General features: G+C 39.0%; 1 protein-coding gene across 4 annotated transcripts in view; it reads right to left on the bottom strand.

The window, feature by feature from the left end:
* FBXL4 (F-box and leucine rich repeat protein 4) overlaps window positions 1-24,666 on the bottom strand; it is a 134,345-nt gene that overhangs the window by 46,628 nt on the left and 63,051 nt on the right. For all 4 annotated transcript variants that reach the window (XM_019486391.2, XM_006260701.4, XM_019486390.2 and 1 more), the window contains one exon: window positions 10,773-10,986. In XM_019486391.2, coding sequence (XP_019341936.1) covers window positions 10,773-10,986 — 214 coding nt within the window. The remainder of the gene's footprint in view (window positions 1-10,772; window positions 10,987-24,666) is intronic.

Here is a 24,666-nt window from a genome sequence, read left to right on the forward strand (position 1 = left end):
AGAAAAGCTGGACACAAGTCCATGGGGCCAGATGGGATGCACCTGAGGGTGCTGAGCAAGTTGGCTGCAAGTTTCCCTCCAAGGTGTGTGCATGCGCGGCCACGCACAATTTAAAATCTTGCCACACACTAACTTATTAATGCTGCATACCCACCCGAGGCAGGGACAGGGGCAGGGCTGGCACCAGGCAACTGCTCCAACTCCCCAGCCCCGGCACCATGTTGCCTCCTCGCTCCCTGAGGCGAGGTGAGGCAAGGCGAGGCAAGGGCAGGGGCTGGGGAACTGCTCCACAGGCCCTGGGGACCTGCTCTGATCCCCAGCCCGATGCCATGTGCCTCTTCATTCTCCAAGGCAAGGCAAGGCAGGGGCTGGGGCTGTGGCATGGGCTCCACCAGCTCCAAGGAACTGCTTCACTCCCCAGCCCCTTCAGGCTCCAGGCCCCTGGCCCTGTTCCACATGTTGTCCCAGTCCCCTGGGGTCCCTGGCCCAGGCAAGGTTTCTCTCCATCCATCCCAATCCCCTGGGGTCCCTGACCCCAGACATGGCTGCTCACCCTCCACTACAGTCCCAGGGTCCCTGATCCTTATAGTGCTCTATGCAGGGTGCCCCTCAGGCACCTGCGGTTTCCAAAGCAGCGTGCACCAAAAGGGGGAGGTGGGAACAAAGCAGTGTGCTCACAGACCGAAGTGGCACGCTCACGGATCACTACAACTTAGAGGGAACATTGGTTGGTTGGTGTGACTGCAGAGCCATTGGCCATCATCTTTGAAAACTCATGGCAATCAGGAAAGGTCCCAAATGATTGGAAAATGGCAAATATAATGCCCATATTTAAGAAAGGGAAAAAGGAGGACCCAAGGAACTACATCCCAGTCAGCCTTCACCTCAGTCTCTGGAAAAATCAAAAACCAAGGGCAAGTCATGCCTGACCAACCTGATTGCCTTCTATGGTGACAAGATAGATGACAGGCTCTGTGGATGTGGGGAGACCAGTAGATATGGTATAGTTTAATTTCAGCAAGGCTTTTGATACAATCTCCCCCAACATTCTCGCAGGCAAGCTAAGAAAGTTCAGGTTGGATGAATGGACTGTAAGGTGGATAGAAATCTGGCTGGAGCATTAGGCTCCGAAGATAGTAGTCAATGGTTTGAGGTCTATTCGGCAGCCAATATCAAGTGGAGTGCCCCAAGGGTCAGTCCTGGGACCAGTTTTATTCAATATCCTCATCAATGACTTGGAAGATGGCATACAGTGCACCCTCAGCAAGTTTGCAGATGACACCAAGCAGGGGGGAGTAGTAAAATAAGATTTAGGATTAGGTTAGGATTCAGAGACACCTAGACAAATTGGAGGATTGGATTAAAAAAAAAAAATCTCATGGGGTTCAATAAGGACAACTGCAAGTCCCGCACTTAGGACAGAACAATCCCATATACCAGTACAGGCTGGGGACTAACTGGCTGGGCAGCAGCTCTGTAGAAAAGGGCCTGGGCATTACAGTGGACAATAAGCTGAATATGAGCCAGCAGTGTGCCCTGGTTGCCAAGAAGGCTAACAGCATACTGGGCTGCAATGGTAGGAATGTTTCCAGCAGATCAAGGGAAGTGATTATTCCCCTCTATTCAGCACCGGTGAGGCAACGTCTGGAGTACTGTGTCCAGTTTTGGGCCCCCCACTACAGAAAGGATGTGGACAAATTGAATAGAGTTCAGCAGAGGGCAACAAAAATTGTTAGGGGGCTGGGTCACATGATTTATGAGGAGCGGCTGAGGGAACTGGGTTCATTTAGTCTAGAGAAGACTGAGATGGGATTTAATACCAGCCTTCAACTACCTGAGGATGGTTCTAAAGAGGATGGATCTTGACTGTTCTCAGTGGTGGCAGGTGACAGAACATGGAGCAATTGTCTCAAATGGAAGCAAGGGAAATTTACGTTATATATTAGGAACAATTTTATCACTAGGAAGGTAGTAAAGCACTGGAACAGGTTATCCAGAGAGGTGGAATCTTCATCCTTGGCGGTTTTTGATACCTGGCTAGACAAAGCCTTGGATTGGATGATATAGTTGCAAATGGTCCTGCTTTGAGCAAGGGGTTAGATTAGATGACCTCCTGAGGTCCCTTCCAACCCTAATTTTCTATTATTCTAATCTTTTTGGCTGCAAACATAACCTTGAAAACAAGAGTGTTAGTTAGCAATGAAGGTCAGCCTGAGTCTGAAAACTGCCTGGAACAGTATCTCTGAGTTCATAATAGGTTAATTCTGAAGCCTAAGCACAACAATTTTAAGGTCAATTTTAATTATTTCATTGTTCACTATTTAAGAAAAAAATCAGGCTTTAATATCTTTACTGCTGACTGATTCTCATCTTCCCCAGTATCAGAAAACCCAAACTGTTCCTTTACTCAAGCTACTGATACCTTCATCTTGCACCTGAATGCTTCTGTCAGTTAAGGAAAATTTAGAAATACTGAATTTATATTTACAAGTAAAAAAGTGTGTGTTGTAAATTGAATTTAGCTAACTGATCCATGGACCAACTTTGAAAAATTGTATTTGCAGTACAAAATTAAAACTCCTTTTTGTCTCATCACTCCTGAGCTGGAAATGTTTAGAAATGCAATATGAAACACACACACACATATTACAGCCTACAAATATTAATAAAAGTGCTGTCATAATTTTTTTCTAATTTAATTGTGGATTCGGTGTATTTAAAATATAGTTGTGGCTATGGAAAGAATACTTCAAGATAAGCATTAGATCAAGATAATATTCATACTGAAACCATAATGACATGCATTGTCAAATTACTGCACACAATAGTGCTTTCATTGTTCATTGTGCACTCTAAATGCATCAATGCCAGCAAGTGCTGAAATTATGCTGTGAATGTGTACTCAATGAATAAACATTAAGAGTCATGTGTCAGCAAATACCAAGACCACCAGCACAAAAATCCTAGAAGAATAATAGTGGTCTTAATTTAGCAGAAATTAAACTTTATTTTTTTTAAAGTAACAACTATATAGTTTTTTGTGCCAAAAGTTATAAAATGTTCTAAGTACATCCAAAATATTATGAGGTTTAGGAATAAAACCTATTATTATAAAGTCAGAGGCTTTTTGGAAGTACTTCATTTGCATTTAATGAAGAAGAACAATGGTCTCTGTTAAGGCACAAGAGTGGGAGCATCTTCCTGTATGACCCTGAGCAACTCACTGAACTTCCTGTGCAGTGGCTTCTCTGGAGCAATGCAAATAATACCTATGACCCCAAAGTGCTTTATGAACTTTATATCTGGTCTTGAACATAGCTTTGCACATGAAGATCTTTATGCACAAGTAGTCTTCAAAACTACTCATATTGTCCAACTATTGACAGGATAGGGGCCACAGATCGTAAACTCCTTTGGACAAGAATCTCGTCTTCTCAAATTTTTCTATAGCTCTTCTGGTGCAATATGAATGATGAGAAATAAATTACGGAATCTTGGTACTGTCCACTTCCCATTCTACATGGAAATTAATCAGGTATTTTAAAGATAACAACTTTGAGACAAAGAGCGTGAAAAATCTTTTAAACACAAAGCACATAATACATTCAAAAACACGAATGATAAGAGTAACAAGTAATTGTAATAAGAATCACTGGGATTTTTTAGTATCATATAACATATTGTTAATTTTACTATGTTTTCCCTAAACACTGCACATTAAACTGTTATATTAGGTACAAATCGTTAAACAGCACCAGCAGTCCAGTGTAGACACTGTTCACTCAGCATTATATAACCATTACTGTAACTGTTAAAAAATGGGGTAATACATAGTGCAGCAGAATATAACAAACATTTTTGCTCTAATGGTACAGTAAACACTTTTTAGTGTTCTTCTAGTGTTGCAAGGAACTGGCAGAACCAGAGCAGTATTGCACTTACTATCAAAGAGAAAAGACCAAGCTGAGACTGCAATGCTGCAAATCATGAAGTTGTGGGCAAATAAAAAAACCCCTGCTATACAGTTAAGTAGAGCAACAGCAGTGACTCCTTTTTCTGTATGCTCAGCTTTACAAGCATATAGCCAAGGTCTCCACTAATACAAAAACTGTCATACCAGACACATGACTGGTCTCTTTAGCACAGAATTCCACTTCCAGTAGCAGCCACAATGTGATGAATCAGGTGACACAGAGTTCTATAATCATTACCAACACATTCTCAAGTTATGCAGTGATGAATAACTTTCCAACCCCTGCATGTTAAGTAATAGTTATAATGCCAAAGTATTTTTGCTCATTATTTTAAATACATAAAACATCCAACTTCAATGTTTCCTTTGGTAACATAAATTTCACAGGCTGTCTATATGTATGAAAGAAAACCTTCTCTTTTTTTGGTCTAATTTTACTGTTCTTTAACTTCATTTAATGCTTCTTACCAGACAATAAAGTAAACAACAGGAAATGATGATCATGCATTACTCCTTCCTAATTTTAAATCTCAGTTCAGATCCCTCTCCTCTCTCCTCTTGTCAAATAATTGCTCTTAGTTTTTGCAGTCTTGTGCATTGTTTCCAACTACTAACTATTTCCAAGTCTTTCCAACTACAAATTATTTCAGATCTCATTTATATTTCCTGATATAAGGCAATCAAAAAACCATGAAAGCACATAATTTTTAAACAAACAACCAGCTTGGTGCGGAGACATACTGGCTTGGTCTAAGACGCACCAAAATAGGTGCAGTCCAGCTGTTTACACGCTAGGCTTAAATGGCAATTAAGTCAAATTAGCCATGACTGTTCTGAAGCAAAGCTTCATTTGAATAATTCACAGGTATTTAATATGGAATACTGCGCCTGGCTGTCTGTAGGCAACTAATGCAAGCAATAAACTCCAGCGTGTATTGCACCCGAGTTTATTGCACCAGGGCACACTATTTGAACACATGCCTGGGACCATAGCACACTGAACTGGGTTGGAGCAGCCCTGGCTGGCAGGCAGCCCAGGGGAGGGGCAGCCAGCCTGCTAAGCCAGGGCTTCTCCTACCTGGTAGGGCAGCCCCCTCACTGAAACACCCTTGGGCCTCAAACTGTCCCATCAATGTCTACACCTGCACTGCTGCAGAGTAAAAAAACTCTACCGGAGAATAGTACTTGCATTTACAAGTATTATCCTGCTGTGCAGTTTATTAGTTTTCTGCAGCCTAATAAGCCTGCATATGTAGACACTGAAATATTTACTGCAAAGCTAATTCGGCAACTGCAGTAAATATCTCGTCAGTAGGATCTGGATTTGGAGCAGCCCAAAATGCTTTGGTGTGAATCAAACTGACTGTATGTTTTTAGACTAGGAAGGATTCTAGGTTTTTTGAGGACAACGCAAGTTTAGAACCCCCAAGCTTTGAGCACCTATCAGCAGCCTAGATTATTTTGGATTAAAAAATTATTTAACAGTGCCTCACCTAATATCACCTTTAATCTTTCAAGCATCCTCCTCAACATCATGTTTTCTTACTTATTAACTATATCATCCCCATCTTTGGTTATAGCTCTGTGAGTATGCATATACATGCATTTGATATTGTTTTATGAGGACAGCAGCAGCTATGTTCCAACTGTATACAGGAACAAGCTGGGAATTATATAAATGTAACAAAACCACTCCACTTTCATAATCCTTCATCCAGGATTAAAGTTGATGAAACCTCCAAATGTATAAGTGTCCATACCCTCAGACTGCTATCCCTCCTTCACTACCCTTTCCTTCACATCCAAATCCTCTACACAAGCCATTGTCAAATCACCCAAGTCAACTGCCTATTTATTCATTTCATTCCAACATCTTTTCTCTCTCTCTCTCTCTCTCTACTTTTTGGCGACTGCATTCACCAAGTTTCTACTGTTGTCAGTGCTATATGACCCTAACCTTGCGTCAAGGAACCTCCCACTTCACCTCCATGTCACAAGACCTGACAATGATGTTATAACGTATGCTTCTGACCTCCCAGAATATGGCCTAATAAAAGTATTAAGATAAATGTAGTGCCTTTTTGTCTGCATCACACAAGCAGCTTCATTGTTTAAAGCAGGAGAGGTCTGAAGTGGATGGACTGATTCTTTAAAACAAAGACATTGACAGATGGCTGAAAAAAAATATATGCTTGGGCCCATAACCTGTTTTAGCAATACTTTAATCCTTCTGTATTTACTGTCTCCTTTAATACTTATTCAAGGGTTATCAGTGATTTGGTTGATCTTTAAATAAGAATTCTAATGTTTACATTTTAACATCATGTAAATAAAAATATAAAGCTATATTATATATCATAAATTCTTAGACATTTTACATTCTCTTCAGTTTTTCATGAGGGAAAACCCACTGGGGTATTTTAGTTAACATTCAGATACACAAACTTCTAATTTTTTCTTAATGCATCTCTTGATACATATTCTGCATCTCTAACTACTTATTATGCTTAACCCATCCATCAACGTTCTCAACATAAGCTGGGTGAAAAATACTACTGATGGTTTTCAGGCTGTGTCATGGTCTCACCAGTTCTTAGAGCTAGTCTAAATGATAGTAGTAAAAAAGCCAACTTCTGATCTGGTGGTATTCTACAATTCTTAACATCACTGAAGCTACATCACAGCGAGAACAGCAGTGAAAGAATTTCAGAAACTCTAACATGCTACTCTAGAATTTGTTAGGATTACTTGATACATCTTGGACAAAACTAAGCTCTCGAGAACAAAAGTGGGATCTTGTTATGGATTTGCACAACAGTAACATTACAAGGTTCCAGTGCAAATTGGAAAAATATTGAAGGAAAGCTTACCAGAAAATCTGTTTTAAATGGGGACAATTATTGTCAAAAAACAGCACTGTACTTCTGCCACTTTCTAAAATAATATTAATTCTTACTGGAAACTAAATTCCCTAAGTTATTAATAATTAGTATTCTCTGTACATTAGTCCAGTGCTATATCTTCATTCTTCACCCTTTTACTTTACTTGCATGCTGAGAAATGTGTGTTGATAAATGGTTTCACAGCCCATAAACAACAAAGAAAAAGCCTGCCCGATTAGTTTTTTTAATGCAATAGAAAATTCACTTTGAGTGGTGTAAATAGTTATGAATGGTACCTTTGTTTTACCTATATATACTACTGATAAAATAAAATGTATAATTTACTTAAGTACCTTTTCCCCAAGTAATTTTTTGTCCAACTACGTTTCTATATAAATATACAGGGGAGAGAAATTGAAAATAAATCTTTTGAATTAAAGCCATTCGCAAAACTTCCAGTGGTCTTGGGAGATATACTTGCTCAGACAAAATCTACACTTAATCTTAATTTACCTGGAATTATACCCAACAAAACTGTTGCTAGAAACAAAGCAATTCCCTACTATATTCCAACAATAGTTCAGCTGTCGGGCAACTATAAAGTGGTAATCTCAGTACTAGGCTATCAACAAGTCCACTTAAATTTCTTTGCCTCTGGGGAGCACATACAGGGGAGTTAGTCTCTGTTGCAGAGGTCTCTACATGCCGGCAAGCATCAGTGTGCGGGGAGTACCAGCATCAGGGACTGGTTCTCTGGTCCTGGGCTGCACAAGCTCCCTTTAAACATCGAAGCATAAGGGAAGCCTGGGAACAAGGACTGGCTCCCTAGTCCTAAGATGAACACTCCCTTTAAATATCCAGGTGATATGTCAAGTCTAGAATCAAGGAGTAGCAGGATTTGTGATTTTTGGGTTTCAGGACAAAATTACTCAGATTCCACCCCATAATTAAATTAACCTCTGAGGGGGCATGAGATGTACAGATAAAAAGCACTATACAAAAATCAGATATTGCTATTTTCTCACAAGACATACAAGGGATAGAAAAATATCATCTAACTGTGGTCTGATGTCCAATGATACTCACGGTTTGCTACCTCTTGCAGCAAACGATAAGGTCACATACTCACTTAAAAGAGACATCATAACTTTTCCGTATGTTATAACCTCTTCTCCTATTCTATTGGCATCTTTTCTATTTTATCTGGATAGAACTTCATATTATTGGAACCTCATCAATGTCTCAATGGCTATGTGAAACGGTGAAAAAGACGGCTGACAACACTAGAAGATGTAAAATAAAAGATCTATGTGACTGAATGTGATCAATAAAAAGTACACATTTCAAACCAGGCCTCTTCAGGAGTTTATACACGTGTTCTGGGAGTGGCTCTGAGAGCCGCTCTAATTAAAGCACCAGGAGTGTCACGTGTATCAGTGTCCCTGCACTGAAAAATGTCTGCGGTGGCACTTTAATTAAAGCTCATCAAACGAGCTTTAGTTAAAGCACCCCTACTGCCATTTTTCAGCTCAGGGATGCTAATACACATGACGCTGGAGTCTGCTGGGGTGCAGTAATTACCATATTCCAGCAGACTCAATTAATCTGGTGTAATTACAGCACCTCGGAGCAGCCTCGCTTCACGTGTTTAGGTGCCCTTCATGGGTGTCTAAACAGGAGTAAAAGACAAAGTACAGCTTAGACGTCACAATGACAACATTTATCTGGTATTTCATCAATAGCTTGGTACAAAAGATAGTCACAAAATCCTATTAAAGTAGCAATAGGTTGCGGCTGCTGTAAAAACAATTTCTCCTGCACAGCCATTGCAAATACTCAGGTTTCATTACCTTTAAATCACTTAACCTAAATGGAGAGGTGGACTGCCACCACAAGTTGCAAATCCACACAATCAGCCCATGGCCCATGCAAAATAGAAAGAGTTGATCATTCCACTTCCTACTCCAATCTCAAGGCAAACAGCAAATCAAAGGTGTGGCCATCTGAATATGTTAAACCAGGAATTACCTGAGATAGAGCTATACTAGTCAATCTTCTTGTAAAATCCTGATCTGCTTTAGAAATGTTGTCCTAATTGAAGACTGGGAAGTCACTAAACACAATGGACCAGATGCTACCCCACTATTAGGCATCTAAATATGATTCTATTTCATCCTGTTACAACGCCTGAAAAATTTAATGCAACCAGTTTTATAACTTGCTGTTGTCTTAGCCCTGAAACTATCATATTTTCTTGTATATACCAAGCACCTCTTCCCTAAAAAAATCACCCTTCCTTCTCCCAAAATTGGGGGGCACAAAATCAGTGGGGAAGTTGATATTCTGCTTGGGATACAAACAACCCACACTTTGCATCCTGCTTCACAGTGCAGCATCTATGGTATTCAGGCACCTGAGAGAGTCAAATTACTTAAAAGGCGCACTGTTCTTCACTCCACAGGCTTTAACTACTGACTCTCCTTTTTAATGGCCTCGATGTTCCACTTCACAAAATAAACTTTCTTAAGGTTTTGCTGCTCCTGGTTTCTCTCCTCTTATTTCACAGCCCTTAAGACGCTTTTCAAAATTGTAAATCCAGACTTCAGTAGCAGTTAGGGCTTCAGAAAATAGCACTTCTGGCTGGATACAGACAACTGAGGTGCATCCACCCTTACTGGATGAAATGGTTTCCTCAGCCATGGTACCAGCAACACATGACTTGAAAGTATTTCAGGAGGTCCTTCTGTGGATCACCAATAGTCAGGAGACTGAGACTTCAGTTATCTCTGAAAAGCCCCAAATATCATTCAACATTCTGTCGGCTTCTGGTTTGGCCATTAACAATGGATTGAGCAAGTCGGAAAGCGGGCCTGCAAGACCGCCTTGCACCAATCTCTCTTACCCTAACAAGTAAATGTATTGAAAACATGTATCAATTGCCCCCTCAGGACTTAAATACTTTTACACTCAACTTAAGCCAAGACGACTAGGCAGTCTGGATTAAGAAAATATCAAAATCAACTACTTTAACTTACTTTCTCAATGTTAGTATTACATTAAATGTTTTTTGCAATGTGTTCATACACACATATACAAAGACTATCACTGGAATAAGAATTTCTTTGTGAAATATTATACTGCAACAAGGAGGCATAACTAAGTTATAAAGCACTAAGAAATATATTTATAACAAAAGCACTTTTAATCTAAACCAGTGCCATGAACAAATGTCCCAGTAATAAATGCATGCAGATAAAAAATAATAGCATCATAGACCACAATATTTGACACACTTTTGGGGGGGAAATAATTTATGAATAAAGTAGCTCTGATAACATATTGATTTCTTTACAAAACTATGCAACTATAAAAGTTACATTCATATACTGCATTTGAAAATTCTTTCTAAAAAATGTTTCCATCTCATTTCCGAAAATACCAAAAATACAGAATAATTTTGCTAATTAACTCATTCTGGATGAGTGAATTTTGACATTAGCAAATAAATTACTAAACAAAATGAATACCTCACAAAATTTGATTTGCTCATTCATTCCAGTTAATGACAGTTTGTTTTTAGTGGTTTACTACTGTGTAGTGTAGTAGACTGTACTACATTTTGTAAAAATATGGATGGATCACATTACCATGACTACATTGGAGCACTCTTTTGTTTCTAAAGACAAAAGATCATCAATCTTGCATGTAGATAATAAAGTGAAAAGATTAGTAAATTTTTACTCCCTTTTTCCTTTTAAGTTCAGAAGCTATTTTGGTAAATATACAAATATCCACATTTATCAGCTATAAAGTTGCATAATTCTGATATGATTCTAATGCTATTTGACAATTAAACTTTTACAATATTAGTAGCAATCAAAATACTTTTCACAAAGGTTAAAAACAGTTGTTCCTACCTCTACTTTTGTTCGATAAAGGATGAGACGCTTAAGGCTGCCCACTTTGGCAATGTGGTTGAAAGCCTGAGGTGGTAGCTTATCACAGGAGGAGAGATTTAATTCCTGAAGGTTTACACATGTCTCAGCAATGACCTCCAAGCAAGTCTCATTGAGGAAATGGCCACAAGCCAACTCAAGGCGGACTAGTTCAGAGCCACAAATTTTCATGAACCTGTAAAAAGCATATTTTATGTGAATTAAAAAAAACTCTGTGTGACAATTTTGGAACACTATCGAAGCTCTAAACTGCTATTAATAGAAGCAAAGAAAGAAAAAAATGTACATGTGCATTCTCTCAAATTATTTTGCAAAATAACTGCATATATACTTAGGTTAAAGTAAGTTGAGTGTTCAGGAAATAATTTATATATTAAATGGGGGAAAAAACCCTGAAAAATATCAAGCATTAACAGAATGCTAAGTTACAAATCAAGCACCAAGAAGTAGGGCTATACTAAAAATTATGTTTACTCCATCAACATTAACTGAACAATGTTGCATAGCCTACATAGTTTTTGATGTTTTCAAGTGAAAAGTAATGGGATCAGGCTTACATTTATCAAATGCATGAGGACTAGAGGATAATACATATCTCACAAACTTTTACACATGCTCCAGGAGTGTGGGGAAGTGCTTAATTAGAGTGGCTCCAAGAGCTGCTTTAATTAAAGTGCTGCCACATCTCCTGTATCAGCGTCCCCACACTTAAAATGGGGGTGGGGCAGTTGAACTAAAGCTGTTCAATGAGCTTTAGTTCAAGTGCCCCCACCGCCATTTTTAAGCATGGGGACACTTTTAGCATTTTTAAGCATAGGAAGCATGAGACAAGACGCGACTGGAGCGCAACAACTGCCATACTCCAGTGGACTCAACTGAGTCTGGTCTGGTATGCTAGAATTCCAGAACATGGGAGTGGACTCCAAGCTCATGTATAGACATTAAGCTAAGATTAATAAAGCAGCCTCAAAGTGCAGTCGTATTTTGAAGAGGGATTGTAAAAAATAAATAAATAAAAATGCTGTACCCTTTTTTTGTTCATATTACAGGCAAAACCCATCCCTTTAGTATCAGTTTGGGAAGTAAAAACTGAGCTATGTTGCTTGCTTCTTTGCCAGTTACCCTAACCCAAACACAAGCCAGAAATAGTGTTCATGTTTGGCATCATTTTAACTACCTTCAAGTATGGTTTTGACACTGGTATGCTTCTTTCTGTCCCAAATTTCTCATATTTCTCTCTGCCCCAAGAAAAATATTGTAAGGGCATATACAAATGGAAACTTTGCTGCAGGGTTATAGAAGGAGGTACATTACTACGTGTCAACTGCTCTGCAGTAAACATGCATGTGCGTGCTATTACCCTGCAGTAGACAAAAAGTGAATTCTTTCATTGATGTGCAAGTTATTTGGGTTTACTACTATAGAGCAAAAGCTGTCCATGGCAGTTACCTGCACAACATCATTTATAGCAACTGATATGTAGTGAAGTCCTGCCCCCTTTCCCATCATGGTAAATTGGTCATATATCCATAACCTAAGCAAGAAAAGTTGAGGATAATTGGACAAGCCATATGAGAGCTAGGGGATTCAGGCAAAACTACTGTTTTGTCCTTTTAGAAAAACTGTTCTAATTCTTTTTATTCACAAATAAGTCAAAGCCAGCAACGCAAAAACTGTACTTTAGAATACACTAATCCTCAGGGGGAACTAATCCCCAAGACTATGTTGGAATGAAAAGGTTTAAGCTATTAAAGACCAAATATTCAAACACCTAGAAACTGTAAGGGTCTCTGCATGCATTACAACTTCTGTCAGAGGTCTGCTGAACTTTACAAGCTCTGTTCCTTTTAATCTAAGCTTTCATTAAAAAAGTAGTAAGCTCATAGCCCTTTTCATTGCAAAGATAACCTTCAAAATGTAAATCAATCACTAGGCTTGCAAGTTTGATATTGCATAAAAATCACTCATAGTATGTATAAATGTCAGAGTCTAAGGCACAGGTTTTCATGAGACAGCTGAGTTGCTTTAATTGATATGGTGGAAAATGCCAGAAGCCAAGAGTCTCATCTATACCAAGGCTTGTACTAATACAGCTTAATAGTGGTTAGCCCCAATAGGTGGTTCTTGGGTTTTGTTTCCTTTTGTTAGTTCTTCAGCTAAAAATCCCTAGGATATAGAAGAAGCTTACCATTTGTTATAACCAGGAACCAGTGGGACATGCCCCAATCATAGTTAAAAAAAATAAATAAAAAATGGAGGGCCTGAAGTTTCTGAATCTTTTGCTTTTGGATGCAGCCCCAATATCCATTTATATTTCTATTTTTTCCATCTCTTTCCTTTTAGTGATTCTTTTCCCCTCATTCAATCCATATTTCATATATTCATTATCTACCCCTTCTCCAACACTCAAGCCCCTTTTCTTTACGTTTCCTTTCATCATTTCCTTCTCGCAATTCTATATCCCCTCTCCTTCCTTTCTCATGTGTACGAAAAACAAGGAAGGTAGGAGTTGGGTGGCAAGGGGAGGAGGGTGAAAAAGAGAGGGAAAGGGAACCATCAATTTTCCTCCTGCTTCACCTGCTAGCCAATGCTTAATCTATTTAATATATGCTTTACTGGTATTGTATAATATTAGTTTTTTTAATCAGCACGTTGTGCAGTATTAAGTCAAATGTCCTATACAGGTTGAAGTATAGTATATATGCGCAGTTACTTTTAAGTTAAATTTGTAATTCTCTTGGCAACTGAAGCCAGTTTTATTTAAAAGGCTATTTTCCATAAAGTCATATTGAGTGTCAATTTTTTTTCATCTTTTCTTATTCCTTCTCTTTCAGTTCTCTACCAATTCAACACAATATCAGCTCTTCCATTATTTTAATGGCTATCACTCTTTAGGCCATCCTTCTTGGCCTTCTGAATAATGTAAAATTTATTGAATAACAACATCATCAGGTAAAGTCCTCTTTTAAGACTCTTTGGTACAAGTTATCCAGGCCTGCTAAATGAAAAATAGTTTTTCTTACTAGAGGTTATTTTAGAATCACTTTGTCATCATCTTTCTTCCAATAACTGCAGAATCTCTTGTAACTTCTACTGTTCCATATGTAGTATCACTAGAAGAAATTTGCTGGATCACTTTATAATCCCATCCACATGTTGTACTTCTACTCTAAAAAGAGATAGCAATACCACTCAGTTGTCCTTCTGTCCTTTCCAATTTGTTCTCTTTTCTGTTCAGGCTTCTTAAAATTGAGATGTTCTACTTACTTTGCAGAAAAAATTCTGAATTTTAACAAGTGAACCAACTTCTAAAAGTTTAATATTTCATCTACTTTTCCTTCTGTATTAGATGACTGTAGATTTCACCTACCATTCATCTTCCTTCAAATTTGCCAATGAGTCTACCCATTTCCCTTCTTCCGGCTTCCAAACGTTTAATATTTTTTGCTCCCACCATAACACCTTGGTGCTCTTGTAACTTCCATTCTAACTTTTAAAGGCAGAGGCTTATATTAACAGATTGAAATTAAAGCCTAATTTGCCTAATATAGAAAAACAAACCTTTTAAATACATGTTCTGGTAAAACAAATGCCTCTAAGTGTTAAAAATTAAATTAAGCTAAAAAAATCCAAGAGAATGTTTGTTTTCCTTTAAAAAGATGCCAAACTTCCACACACTATTTTTTTTCTGCCACCTTGCTAAGTAATAAAAATCCTGGAAATGAAACAAATCAGATATAAAATGGCCATCATCTTTGATGCTTTATCTGCCCTCTGAAACCAAAGCTGTATGCCAAGTGCAAAAGCAGAGATGTTCTATGTTTTGCTACATGAAGAATATCAGCTATATGTTTAATGTTGTTTTTTGTACGTATGGTAAATAAATCTGTGGTTGGACTGCATAAGGGTCTATATATAATATTAGCTAAAATAATTCTTTAATAGGGGTCAGCAACCCACTGTCTGCAAACCTCATCAGGCTTGCAGAGCCATTCTGTCCAGCCTGTGGAGCTGGGTGGCTTTAGCTATAGGGGGCTCTACCTGTGCTACAGCTGGGCTCAGAGGAAAAGTGACCATGACTACCTATGTAGGAAGCTTCAGCCTGCCTTGGACCAAAATTGCATTGATCCAGCTATCCACTCACAAAACACTGCTGACCACTGCTCTAGAATACCTGTTTAAATCCCAGCAGTTGGACCAAAGAGAACTGAGGGCTGTCAGGCATAACTGGATTCTTCAATAACTTGATGAAAGTACCAAGACTCTCAAGATACTACAGCCTAGACCACCAATGACTGAGGGAGTCTGGGTTACCAGGAAGACTCCATAGTCTTCTCAGAGACCAAGTTCAGAAGATACAGGACCTAGCAGCTTCTGAACAAGGATCTGTATTTGAGAAGACAAAGAGAGCATCTCTAAATGAATAGTAAACAAGATATTTCATTCATTTTTAGTAGTAAGACCTAAAGTAAGAATTTATTAACTACGTCTGGAGTGAAGCTGTGAAAGAACAAACACATGGTCAAACCCCTTTCTGAGGGTATAATTCTTACCATAAGGTACCATAGCCAAGGGCGACCTGGTATAAAACTTGAAGTGAAAAGCTTATTTGAGTAACTTGAAGCACAGAAAAAAATCCAGATTCATGAAAAACACAATGCTAGCTTCACAACAGTAACTAAAGTCCTTTTGATTAGGCATTATAAAGTTTAGCCACTTTCAAAAATCCTTTTAAAACAGTTTCAAGTCCCGCCTATTCTTCATTTCCACAAATTATTTCTGTATTCTCATTCACTTTTACCCTTAAAATTATGATTATTTTCTCTTCCCTCTTGCTATGTGAAATAATAATAATACTAATAATATTAGTGATTTTCATCAGTAGACCTCAAAGTACTTCACACAAATAGGGGAAATAATCAAGGACTTAATCCTACATGCTACAGAATAAGCTATTTAAAAACTGACCACAGGTAAAAAAATATATATATATAATTGTCTATATACAACATAAAACATGAGAGAAAGAATATTTTTCTCTTATTTTCTTCATTCTATTGCAACAGTCTTTCATGTTATTTGTAAGATGGATGTTAAAAAAATTCAGACAGAAATGAGATTTTTATATTGACAGAACAATCAAGTCATATATTACTAATATTACCTGTAGTTGGACACTTAATAATACATGCATGAATAACTAAACTAGCTTAATCTTTCCCCTAAATTGATCTGTAGTATACTTTCACTAAGATGATTTAAAATTTAGGTCCAAGTTTAAAGATAGTAAAAATATGTCTCTATTACAGTTACAATTTCACAGGATTACAAGATTTAAACCACTGTTTCCTTGTAGTGTCTAAAATTAAAAACAATGCAACACTGAAAATCTGCAAGTGAAATGCCACTGATTTTCATCATATAACAGAAATCAGAAAAGTAAACAGAAATCGCAGTGTAACATAACTTAATATTTCAATCATTTGACTTCTATTAACCTGAGGTACTATTAGTGATATAAAGAAATCTCTTTGTATAACTTGATTTTTAATTTGACAATGTCCCTTTAACTCAGGAAGTTCTCTCTCTCATACATCAGAGCATTCAGATAAAAATCTTGGTCCATAACAGAGCACCAATTCCCCTGCCTCACTTTCCTAAAAAGGTCATATCCTCCCACAATGACATTCCAGTTGTGTGAATGAATCCACAATTTCTCTAATGCCAACTGAGTTAATTCAGTTTATGCAGCAAGTCTTTTCAGGCAGTCTCTTCCTGTCGCCCCACGCATGTAACTTTGGCATGACACAAGCAGAAATATTCAAATACTCACCTCACTTCTTAATATTTCCCACATCTCTCTTTTTAGTACTCTTTATTCCAACCGAATTATAAAAGTTTAACTCATTTCTATTTAGGATTGTCTTTAATAGCCCTAAGGAAATGGGCCCTATCAATAAGTTAAATTACCTTCAGCTTTGCCTTAGGATGTTCAGATGCCTGAAGCATTGTCTCCCCATGACAATACAGTATTTGCTTTACTCAGATGTCTTAAATTGTTATTGATTTTTTCCTAGAGCTTTACATTTTAAAATAATGCTTACCAATATTTATGTGTTCTACTATTTAAACAGGTGAATGAAGAAAATTTCTTTAAATTATTTCCATTTGTTTCTTTTAAGGGCACACTACTTAAATATGGCTCAATCTTTATGTTTTGAACAAATAACCATGTAAAAAAATAATAAAAAATTTTCTGAAAAAATTCCAATGAAAACAGCATTTAAACAAACATTATTTTGTGCTGACCAAAATTGACATGCTAGCTGTAATCCAAGTAGTTTTTACAAAGTTTAAAACTGATTTGATCCATTTTAGTACTCCAAAATGAGATGTGCAAACAGGTAACAAAACAAAGAATAAGAGTCTGGCCCCACTTAAACCCATGGGACTATTGCTGCTTACTACAACAGAGCCAGGATTTCATCCACAAGGATCAGAGTATTAATTTTTAAAACATATTCACTTCTAGTAATCTAAGGTGTTGCTAGTAAAGTTGATATGTAATTTCTGTTTACTAGGTTTTTTTTAATTTGACAAATTTAACTTGCCCATTTAAAATGCCATCACAGCATCTACCTAAAACATTACAATTCCAGTTAAACTTTTTTAGGTGGTATCTTTTTCCTATTCACACAACTAGTTCTCAAACTGATTGTGGACCAGCAAGCATTTAATGGTTGTTTATGCAGCATCTTGTGTCACAATTGGTGACACAACTGACAGTCCTGAAACTGATATTTCAAGTTAGTTTTAATCCTGTCCAAATCTCTCTCTGGTTTCAAGATCCATTTTTCACTAACTAAACTCAAAAGAACAGGCACCTTCCTGTACTCTGCAAGGGTACTGAATTACTTTGTCAAGTGTTTCTTTGGCATAAAGTCAACCATGATCGAATTTGCAGAGGATACCAAGGCTACAAAGGGAGTAAATACAGAGGACTGAAAAAGAACACAGTGAAACTTGCCAAGTGATCCAGGGAGATTAGAGCTGTAAGAGCAGTAGCCAACAAGATGATAAATGTTGTAACCTACATCCCTTAAGAAAAAAATGGACATCAGAATTACATATGGAGATCCCACCTGTAAATTTCACTTACAATCTGGAAACATGATTACTTTTCTTCCTGTGTTGATTCAGTTAACTTTACCAATAAGGTAACAGAAGATTGACACCTTTTCTCTTCACCTAGCTGACTGGCCAAGTTAACCAACTGCTAATTTCTAGCAATTTTCAAATCCTGAATAATAAGCTAAAACAAAAACCATGTGCAAAAGAAGAATTCACAGATAGACCAAATGCATCTGGAAACTATTTTTTGTTTAAGAATATCAAAGTAATGCTGAAGACCCCTGGTTTCACAGAATGCAGGGCCCAAAGCCCAGAACTTCCCAAAGGAATCTCCTACATCAGTGTAATGGTGGCAAGTGAAAATAAGTGTGAAAAGCAAAAGAGCCATTTCACAGATTTTTTGTTGACGGAAAATCAACCTGTCAGAAATAAATGTTACAAGAATTTACATTAATATCTATGAGAAATGAGTGTCCCTCTAATAAATATGATGTACATACATTTAGCAATGACCAAATGGGAAGTGGACTTTCCATGTCTTGGGTCCAGGAAATAGAAACAGGACAGTGCTAAATATTGAGACAGGAAAGTTTTATTAGGAAATTGTTAATAAAAACAGAAAGGCAGTTCTAGAGAGCAAGGAAGATAGAAACTGACAGCTTCATGAACTAGTCAGGATGAGGGGAAAAATCCCCTTGCCTTATATTTCACACAAGTAAACCTCATTAAATACACTGTCTATCATTAAACTACTGCCAAAAGCAGCATGTGCTCAGTAATGGAAACCAACTACGAAGCTGATTAAATACAGCCAACACTGAGCATGACTATAAAACACATGGTCCCTATAGAGCAAGCATACTGAAGGGATTTTTTTTTTTTTTTTTTTTTTTTTTTTTTTTTTTTTACCACTTTTATTACAACATTTACCACCCTACACTTACAAAGCTACACATATTGAACATCTTGTTTTACCAAGACTTCATATCACAAAAACAATTATATATCAAAAACAGAACTACATACATTAAACCCTTAAACAATACGCAGGGTCTTCATAACATCCCTTGTGCACTTTTAAACTTTAATAACTTATGTTGTATGATAGAAACAATCTGTGAATGGCAATTAAAACCAAATTTATTAAAGTTTTAGGACAACTACTGTACACAATGCTAGACTTCATAAGTAATAATATTTATTCTTAAATAAGATGGAGCTCCGTGCCACTACGCTCTGAATGTACAACAGTTCCTAAATGATGTTTTCCCAAAGAAGGGGATAGGCAGAAGTGGACCAATTGCTTGGCCACCTCATTCACCTGACCTGTAGCTGTTGGACGTCTTTTTTTTTTTTTTTTATGGAGACATGTTAAAAGTGTAGTTTACGTGTCAAAACCACGTTCTTTGGTGGAACTTAGGGCTAGGATCACCAATGCAATTAGTTCAGTAACTCAAGAGCAACTGGGAAATGTTTTCAAGGAGTTAGAAGATCAGATTGAGCACTGTATCATGATGGATGGTGGTTATGTTGAAGTCTAGCATTGTGTACTCTAGTTGTCCTAAAACTTTAATAAATTTCCTTTTAAATGCTGTTTACAGATTGTTTCCATCATACCTACAACCTAAGTTATTAAAGTTTAAAAATACACAAGGACTTTATGAAGACAGTGTACATCAACTTCCAACAAAAATCTAACCCTTACAGAAATCTTTCCCTTCATACAGAACCACATGGAAAAAACTCAGTAACCACCTGAAACTCTCCACCCCTCCCATAAGCCCTCTATGTTGGTTTAATGAAACAAGTCTGCCCAGTCCTTTTTCCTCTGCTTCTCCTCTTCCTCTCAGATCTCTTCTTTGTCCCAACTGAAGTAGTACTTCCGTTCATGCAGCCACAGCTTCAGGCACTCTCTTTCAGTGAAAGCCTCAAAGAGGCCTAATATAATTACCATTTTTTCAAAACTGCAGCTCGGTTAAAATCAGGTGATATGTGCTACTTTCCCATCTCTCCATTACCACCTTGCAAACTGCACTTACATATTTCACATAGACAAACAATGCTAAATGTGGCAGCCCTCTTACCCCCCCTCCCCCAACCATGTAAATTTCTAATTTTGTTCCCCTGACTGATAATATCATTCACTGCAATCTTCCACTGATGACCTCTACCTGCTTTGCTCTCAGTTCTGGGTTCCTGAATAATATTGCTAACCCTGACACTTCCTTCTCATTTGTCCCTGAACACCAAAATGGTCCCCATCTCCAGCTTTTTTCAAAGCGTTTATAATCCCTCTGCCCTGGTGCACCACATTCTTGTAGGAAGAATATGTCTGGCCTTATTCGGCTCAAAACTAGTTCAATTTGTTCCCATCTTTTCCTTGTTAAGATAATCCTGACATTAAATAAAACTATTGTCAATGCCATTTAACCTTGCTTTAAAATGAGTGTGCCTATCCCTTTAAAGTTTGTTCATGCTTGCTTTGAGCTGAGTGCACCTGTCCCTTTAAGGTTCATCCATGCTAATGATCAGGGTACTCTACTTCTCCCTCTCCCTAACTTGCATTCCTGTATACTTTGCAAGCTGCCAGATCACTTTCACATTCAGGAAAGCTTGGATATTCCTGCTGCTTGAAGACCAGAAGAGTTAGTGACAGGAAACTGATCACTGCCTCTTCTTCCGACTCACCTCCCTCATTATCAGGTTTCTTCTTCTTGGTCATCAGCCCCTGCATTTTCTTTCTTTTCCCAGCATGTTTCTCTGGTTCTTTCTCTTGCTCTAGCTCCATTTCTGTTGTCTGTAGGGTGTCTTCTTTCTTCCCCATCCCCACCTCTATGCCTGTGCTGTTTGCTCTTCCTACCTTCCTTTTCATTCCGTCGCCTATCTCCTCCTGCACTGCCTCAATCACAGGAATGTTGCCCACTCCTGTTTCACCCTCCCGAGGGGTTTCTTCTACCATTTCTACTTCAGTGTCCATCTCCTCCTCTCCTCCTCTGGATTTTGCTGTTCCTCAAGGGGTCTGAGGCTTGCAAAGGCTTTGGGGAACCTATGATACAAGGGTCCCACTCCCTTACAAATACAGGTCTCCCTTGCAGGTTCTGTATGGGCGAATTCTCTCTTATGCAATGACTTCTATAACAAAATGTTGTTATATGCGAGGTAAATTCACTCTTATATGATCAGTGTGGCAGAAGCCCACAGTCAGCTTTGTGCAGTGCATTGTGAGAGTGACACGCACCAAAATGTAGTCTCCTGTGTGGATCTGTGCTCCTCGCTCATTGCCTGCGACGTGTTTCTGAAGTTGCCATCACCAGCCCTTGGGCCCGCACTGTTCAACATCTTCATCAGCGACTTGGACAAGGGGATGAAAAGCACCTTGTTCAAGTTCATGGATGACACTTAAGATGTGGGGAGAAGTGCTAGAAGAGAGGGACAGGCTGCAACTAGGTCTGGACAGGTTACAGGGGTGGGCGGATGAGAACAGGATGGGTTTCAATACAGACAAGTGCAAAGTATTGCACCTGGGGAGGAAGAACCAGCAGCATACCTACAAGCTGGGGAGCTCTCTTCTTGGCAGCACAGAGGCAGCAAAGGATCTTGGAATTGCTATTGATTCCAAGATGAACACGGGCTGCCAACGTGGGGACACGGTCAGGAAGGCTAACCGTACTTTGGCATGCATCCATAGATGCATCACGAGCAGGTCCAAGGAGGTGATCCTCCCCCTCTTTGTGACATTGGTCAGGCAGCAGTTAGAGTACTGCATCCAGTTTTAGACACCACACTTCAGGAGGGATGTGGCCAGCATCAAGAGGGTCGAGAGGAGGGCCACTCACATGATCAGGAGGCAGCAAAGCAGGTGCTATGAGGGGAGGCTACAGGACCTGAACCTGTTCAACCTCCACAAGCGAAGGCTGAGAGGGGATCTGGTGGCTGCCTATAAACTTGCCAAGGGGGACCAACAGGCAATGGGAGAGTCCCTGTTCCCCTGAGCACTCCCAGGAGTAACAAGGAATAATAGCCGTAAGTTGACGTAGAGCAGGTTCAGCTTAGACATCAGGAGGCACTACTTCACAGTCAGGGCAGCTAGGAGCTGGAACTGACTTTCAAGGGAAGTGGTGCTCGCTCCTACCCTGGGGGTCTTCAAAAGGAGGCTTGCCAGGGTCATTTGATCCCAGCATTCTTTCCTGCCCATGACAGGGGGTCGGACTTGATGATCTGCTCAGGTCCCTTCCAACCTTACCAACTATGAAACTATTATGATAGTGCCCTGTGCTTGTGTGTACTGTCTATTGTTGGTGAGTATCAAAATTGTCTTGTAAAAGTGGTAGAAATGGGTCTGGAGATCAGTACAGTTGAGGTCTGGGAATGTATCCCTATTTGTTACATTGTAAAGTGGATTCCGTTTATGTGAATTTGAGTTATGCGCTGTTTTCCAGGAACGCATGTAGAGCATAAAGCAAGGGAAACCTGTAGTTCATTTTAGGGACTCCTGCCACTCTGCTGCTCCATGCCCCATCCCTTCACATCCATAGCACACCATGAGGGGACAGCATGCAGACAGGTGCCCCACCTTTCCGCATGTGCTGCACCATTTTGGTTGCCCATGGTATATTATAAAATGCCAGCGTGCCCCTATCTGGATCACCGATGGGAGGTGCATCACCCCATGTAGGCTCCATTTGTCTGCTTGTAACACTGCTCATACCCTCCAAGGCCCCTTCTGGATACCACATTTGTCCTTTACTTTCTCTACCAACATTACCCTTTGGATGTACTTTTCCATTTGTCTTTCTATGTCTTCTGTCTCTAATAAATCTGTATATTTGAACTCTAATCACTCTTTGTCTTGACTTTTCCCTTACTATGAACTTTATCTCTCTTAATTCCTTCCTCCCACATTTCTCTGCAAATTTCTTCTAAAAGTTCTCATACCCTTCTCCATCCCAGTAAGTCAATTCCCAAGTCTTTCAGTTCAAGAAAGCAATTAGACTGATGAGATGCTCTGCCTGCACCTCTAAGATCTCAAACAGTACCTTTTCCAGGTAGTCATATCTTTTCATTGTCAATCCCGTCTGCCTCTCATTGCCAATTAAAGCTGCCTTTATCCGCAGCCTCCGCTCCTCTCTAGCTCTTCTTGGTGCCTCTTCCATGTTTTCCCCACTGTATCACTCCCAGCAGGGCGGCCTGCCATCATGCTCCAGTCATCCTCTGCTTCTTGCCCAATATACCTTCGCCTTTTGCTCCTACTCTGTCTCCCACTTCCCTTTGTGCTTGTCTTCCTTCTGGCATATCATTTGCTGCTTCTGCTTTTGCTTCTGTTGTCACCTTCTTTCTACTCCACCTTTGTCCACTTTCCATCTGTCTCCAGATCTTCGTTTCCTTTTTTCAATTCTTTTCCACCTCATCCTTACTTGCCACCATTGCCATTATTTTGAACTTTCGGTCTTCTTCCTCTATTTCTTATACCCCAATGCTCTGTTGATCCCTTTCTATGCCTTAAAGGCATAGATCACACTTTCAATGCTGATGGGAACCTACCACAAGGCTAGGTTAGTGTAGCCCATCTGAATAAGATATAAGGTAGTGCCCATTCAGCACAGTCTCCCTCAGTGCCAACTCTTTTTCCAAGTCATGGTGAGCATATATTTTTACTTCCTTTTCAATTCCACAGCTGAGCTATGCCTTTCACTCCCATTCCAATTATTCCTGTTTCTTCATCAACCTTAAATGTCTAGCAAACATCACCAAATGGGGCCTCGAACAGTTCACCCAGACACCCTCTGTTGCCTGCTCTCTCAGCCTGTAACATGATTAGTGTGGCTCCACCCTCCATGAAGTGGAAGGATTGGGTGGCCCTGTGCTTCATCTGCACAAAAATTTTTGCAGGATCACAGGACTCATAACAAGAACATCTGGTTCCAGTCATGAGTGGGGAGCTAATTAGCACATGGATCCTTTGGGGGGGGGGGGGGGGCCGAATCAAATACACACACAAACTGAGCAGCGCTAAGCTATGGGGTCACTATGGCTTAAAACACTGTTGACTCTGCTGGGGCCCAGCCCAATGAACGATATGGTAAATCATGAACCTTTTAGCTTTTGACTAATTTCATGTATGGTACCAGGAATGAGAATGGTGCAACTGTAAAGGTGTGTGTTGGGCTATCAAGTGAACCACATCAGTCATAAGACAGCTAATATGTATATACCTCTACCAATCTGTCTTGTGACTGATATGGTTCACCTGACAGCCCAACACATACCTTTACAGTTGCACCATTCTCATTCCTGTTACCATACATGGTGGGTGTGTGGGTGTGTATACACACACCCACCCCTATATCTATCTATCTATAAATAAAATAGAAGTATGGTTTCTATTATATATAGTAAGTACAAAAGTGATGCTTGAAAGTGTGTTTATGGAGTACTTGTGCTAAAACTTGCAACAGTTTTGAAAAAGGTAATATGCATCAATTTTGGATGAACTAAGTTTATGGATACCTGTAATAATTTGCCTATATGCAAATTACTACAGGTATGTTTACTTCAAGGTCAGTGTTTTCAAATTTGCTCCTCACTTCCATGTGCTCAGCAGTGGGAAGGGGACAAATTCAAAGCAAAACTCCAATAATTAGATTCTATACCTGGAAGACTATTACAAATTTATAAATTTTCCATATATAGAATCTAATTATTTGGGGGGCATCTTATATGCAGG

Source organism: Alligator mississippiensis, chromosome 1, assembly GCF_030867095.1.
Source record: "Alligator mississippiensis isolate rAllMis1 chromosome 1, rAllMis1, whole genome shotgun sequence".
Classification (NCBI taxonomy): domain Eukaryota; kingdom Metazoa; phylum Chordata; order Crocodylia; family Alligatoridae; genus Alligator; species Alligator mississippiensis.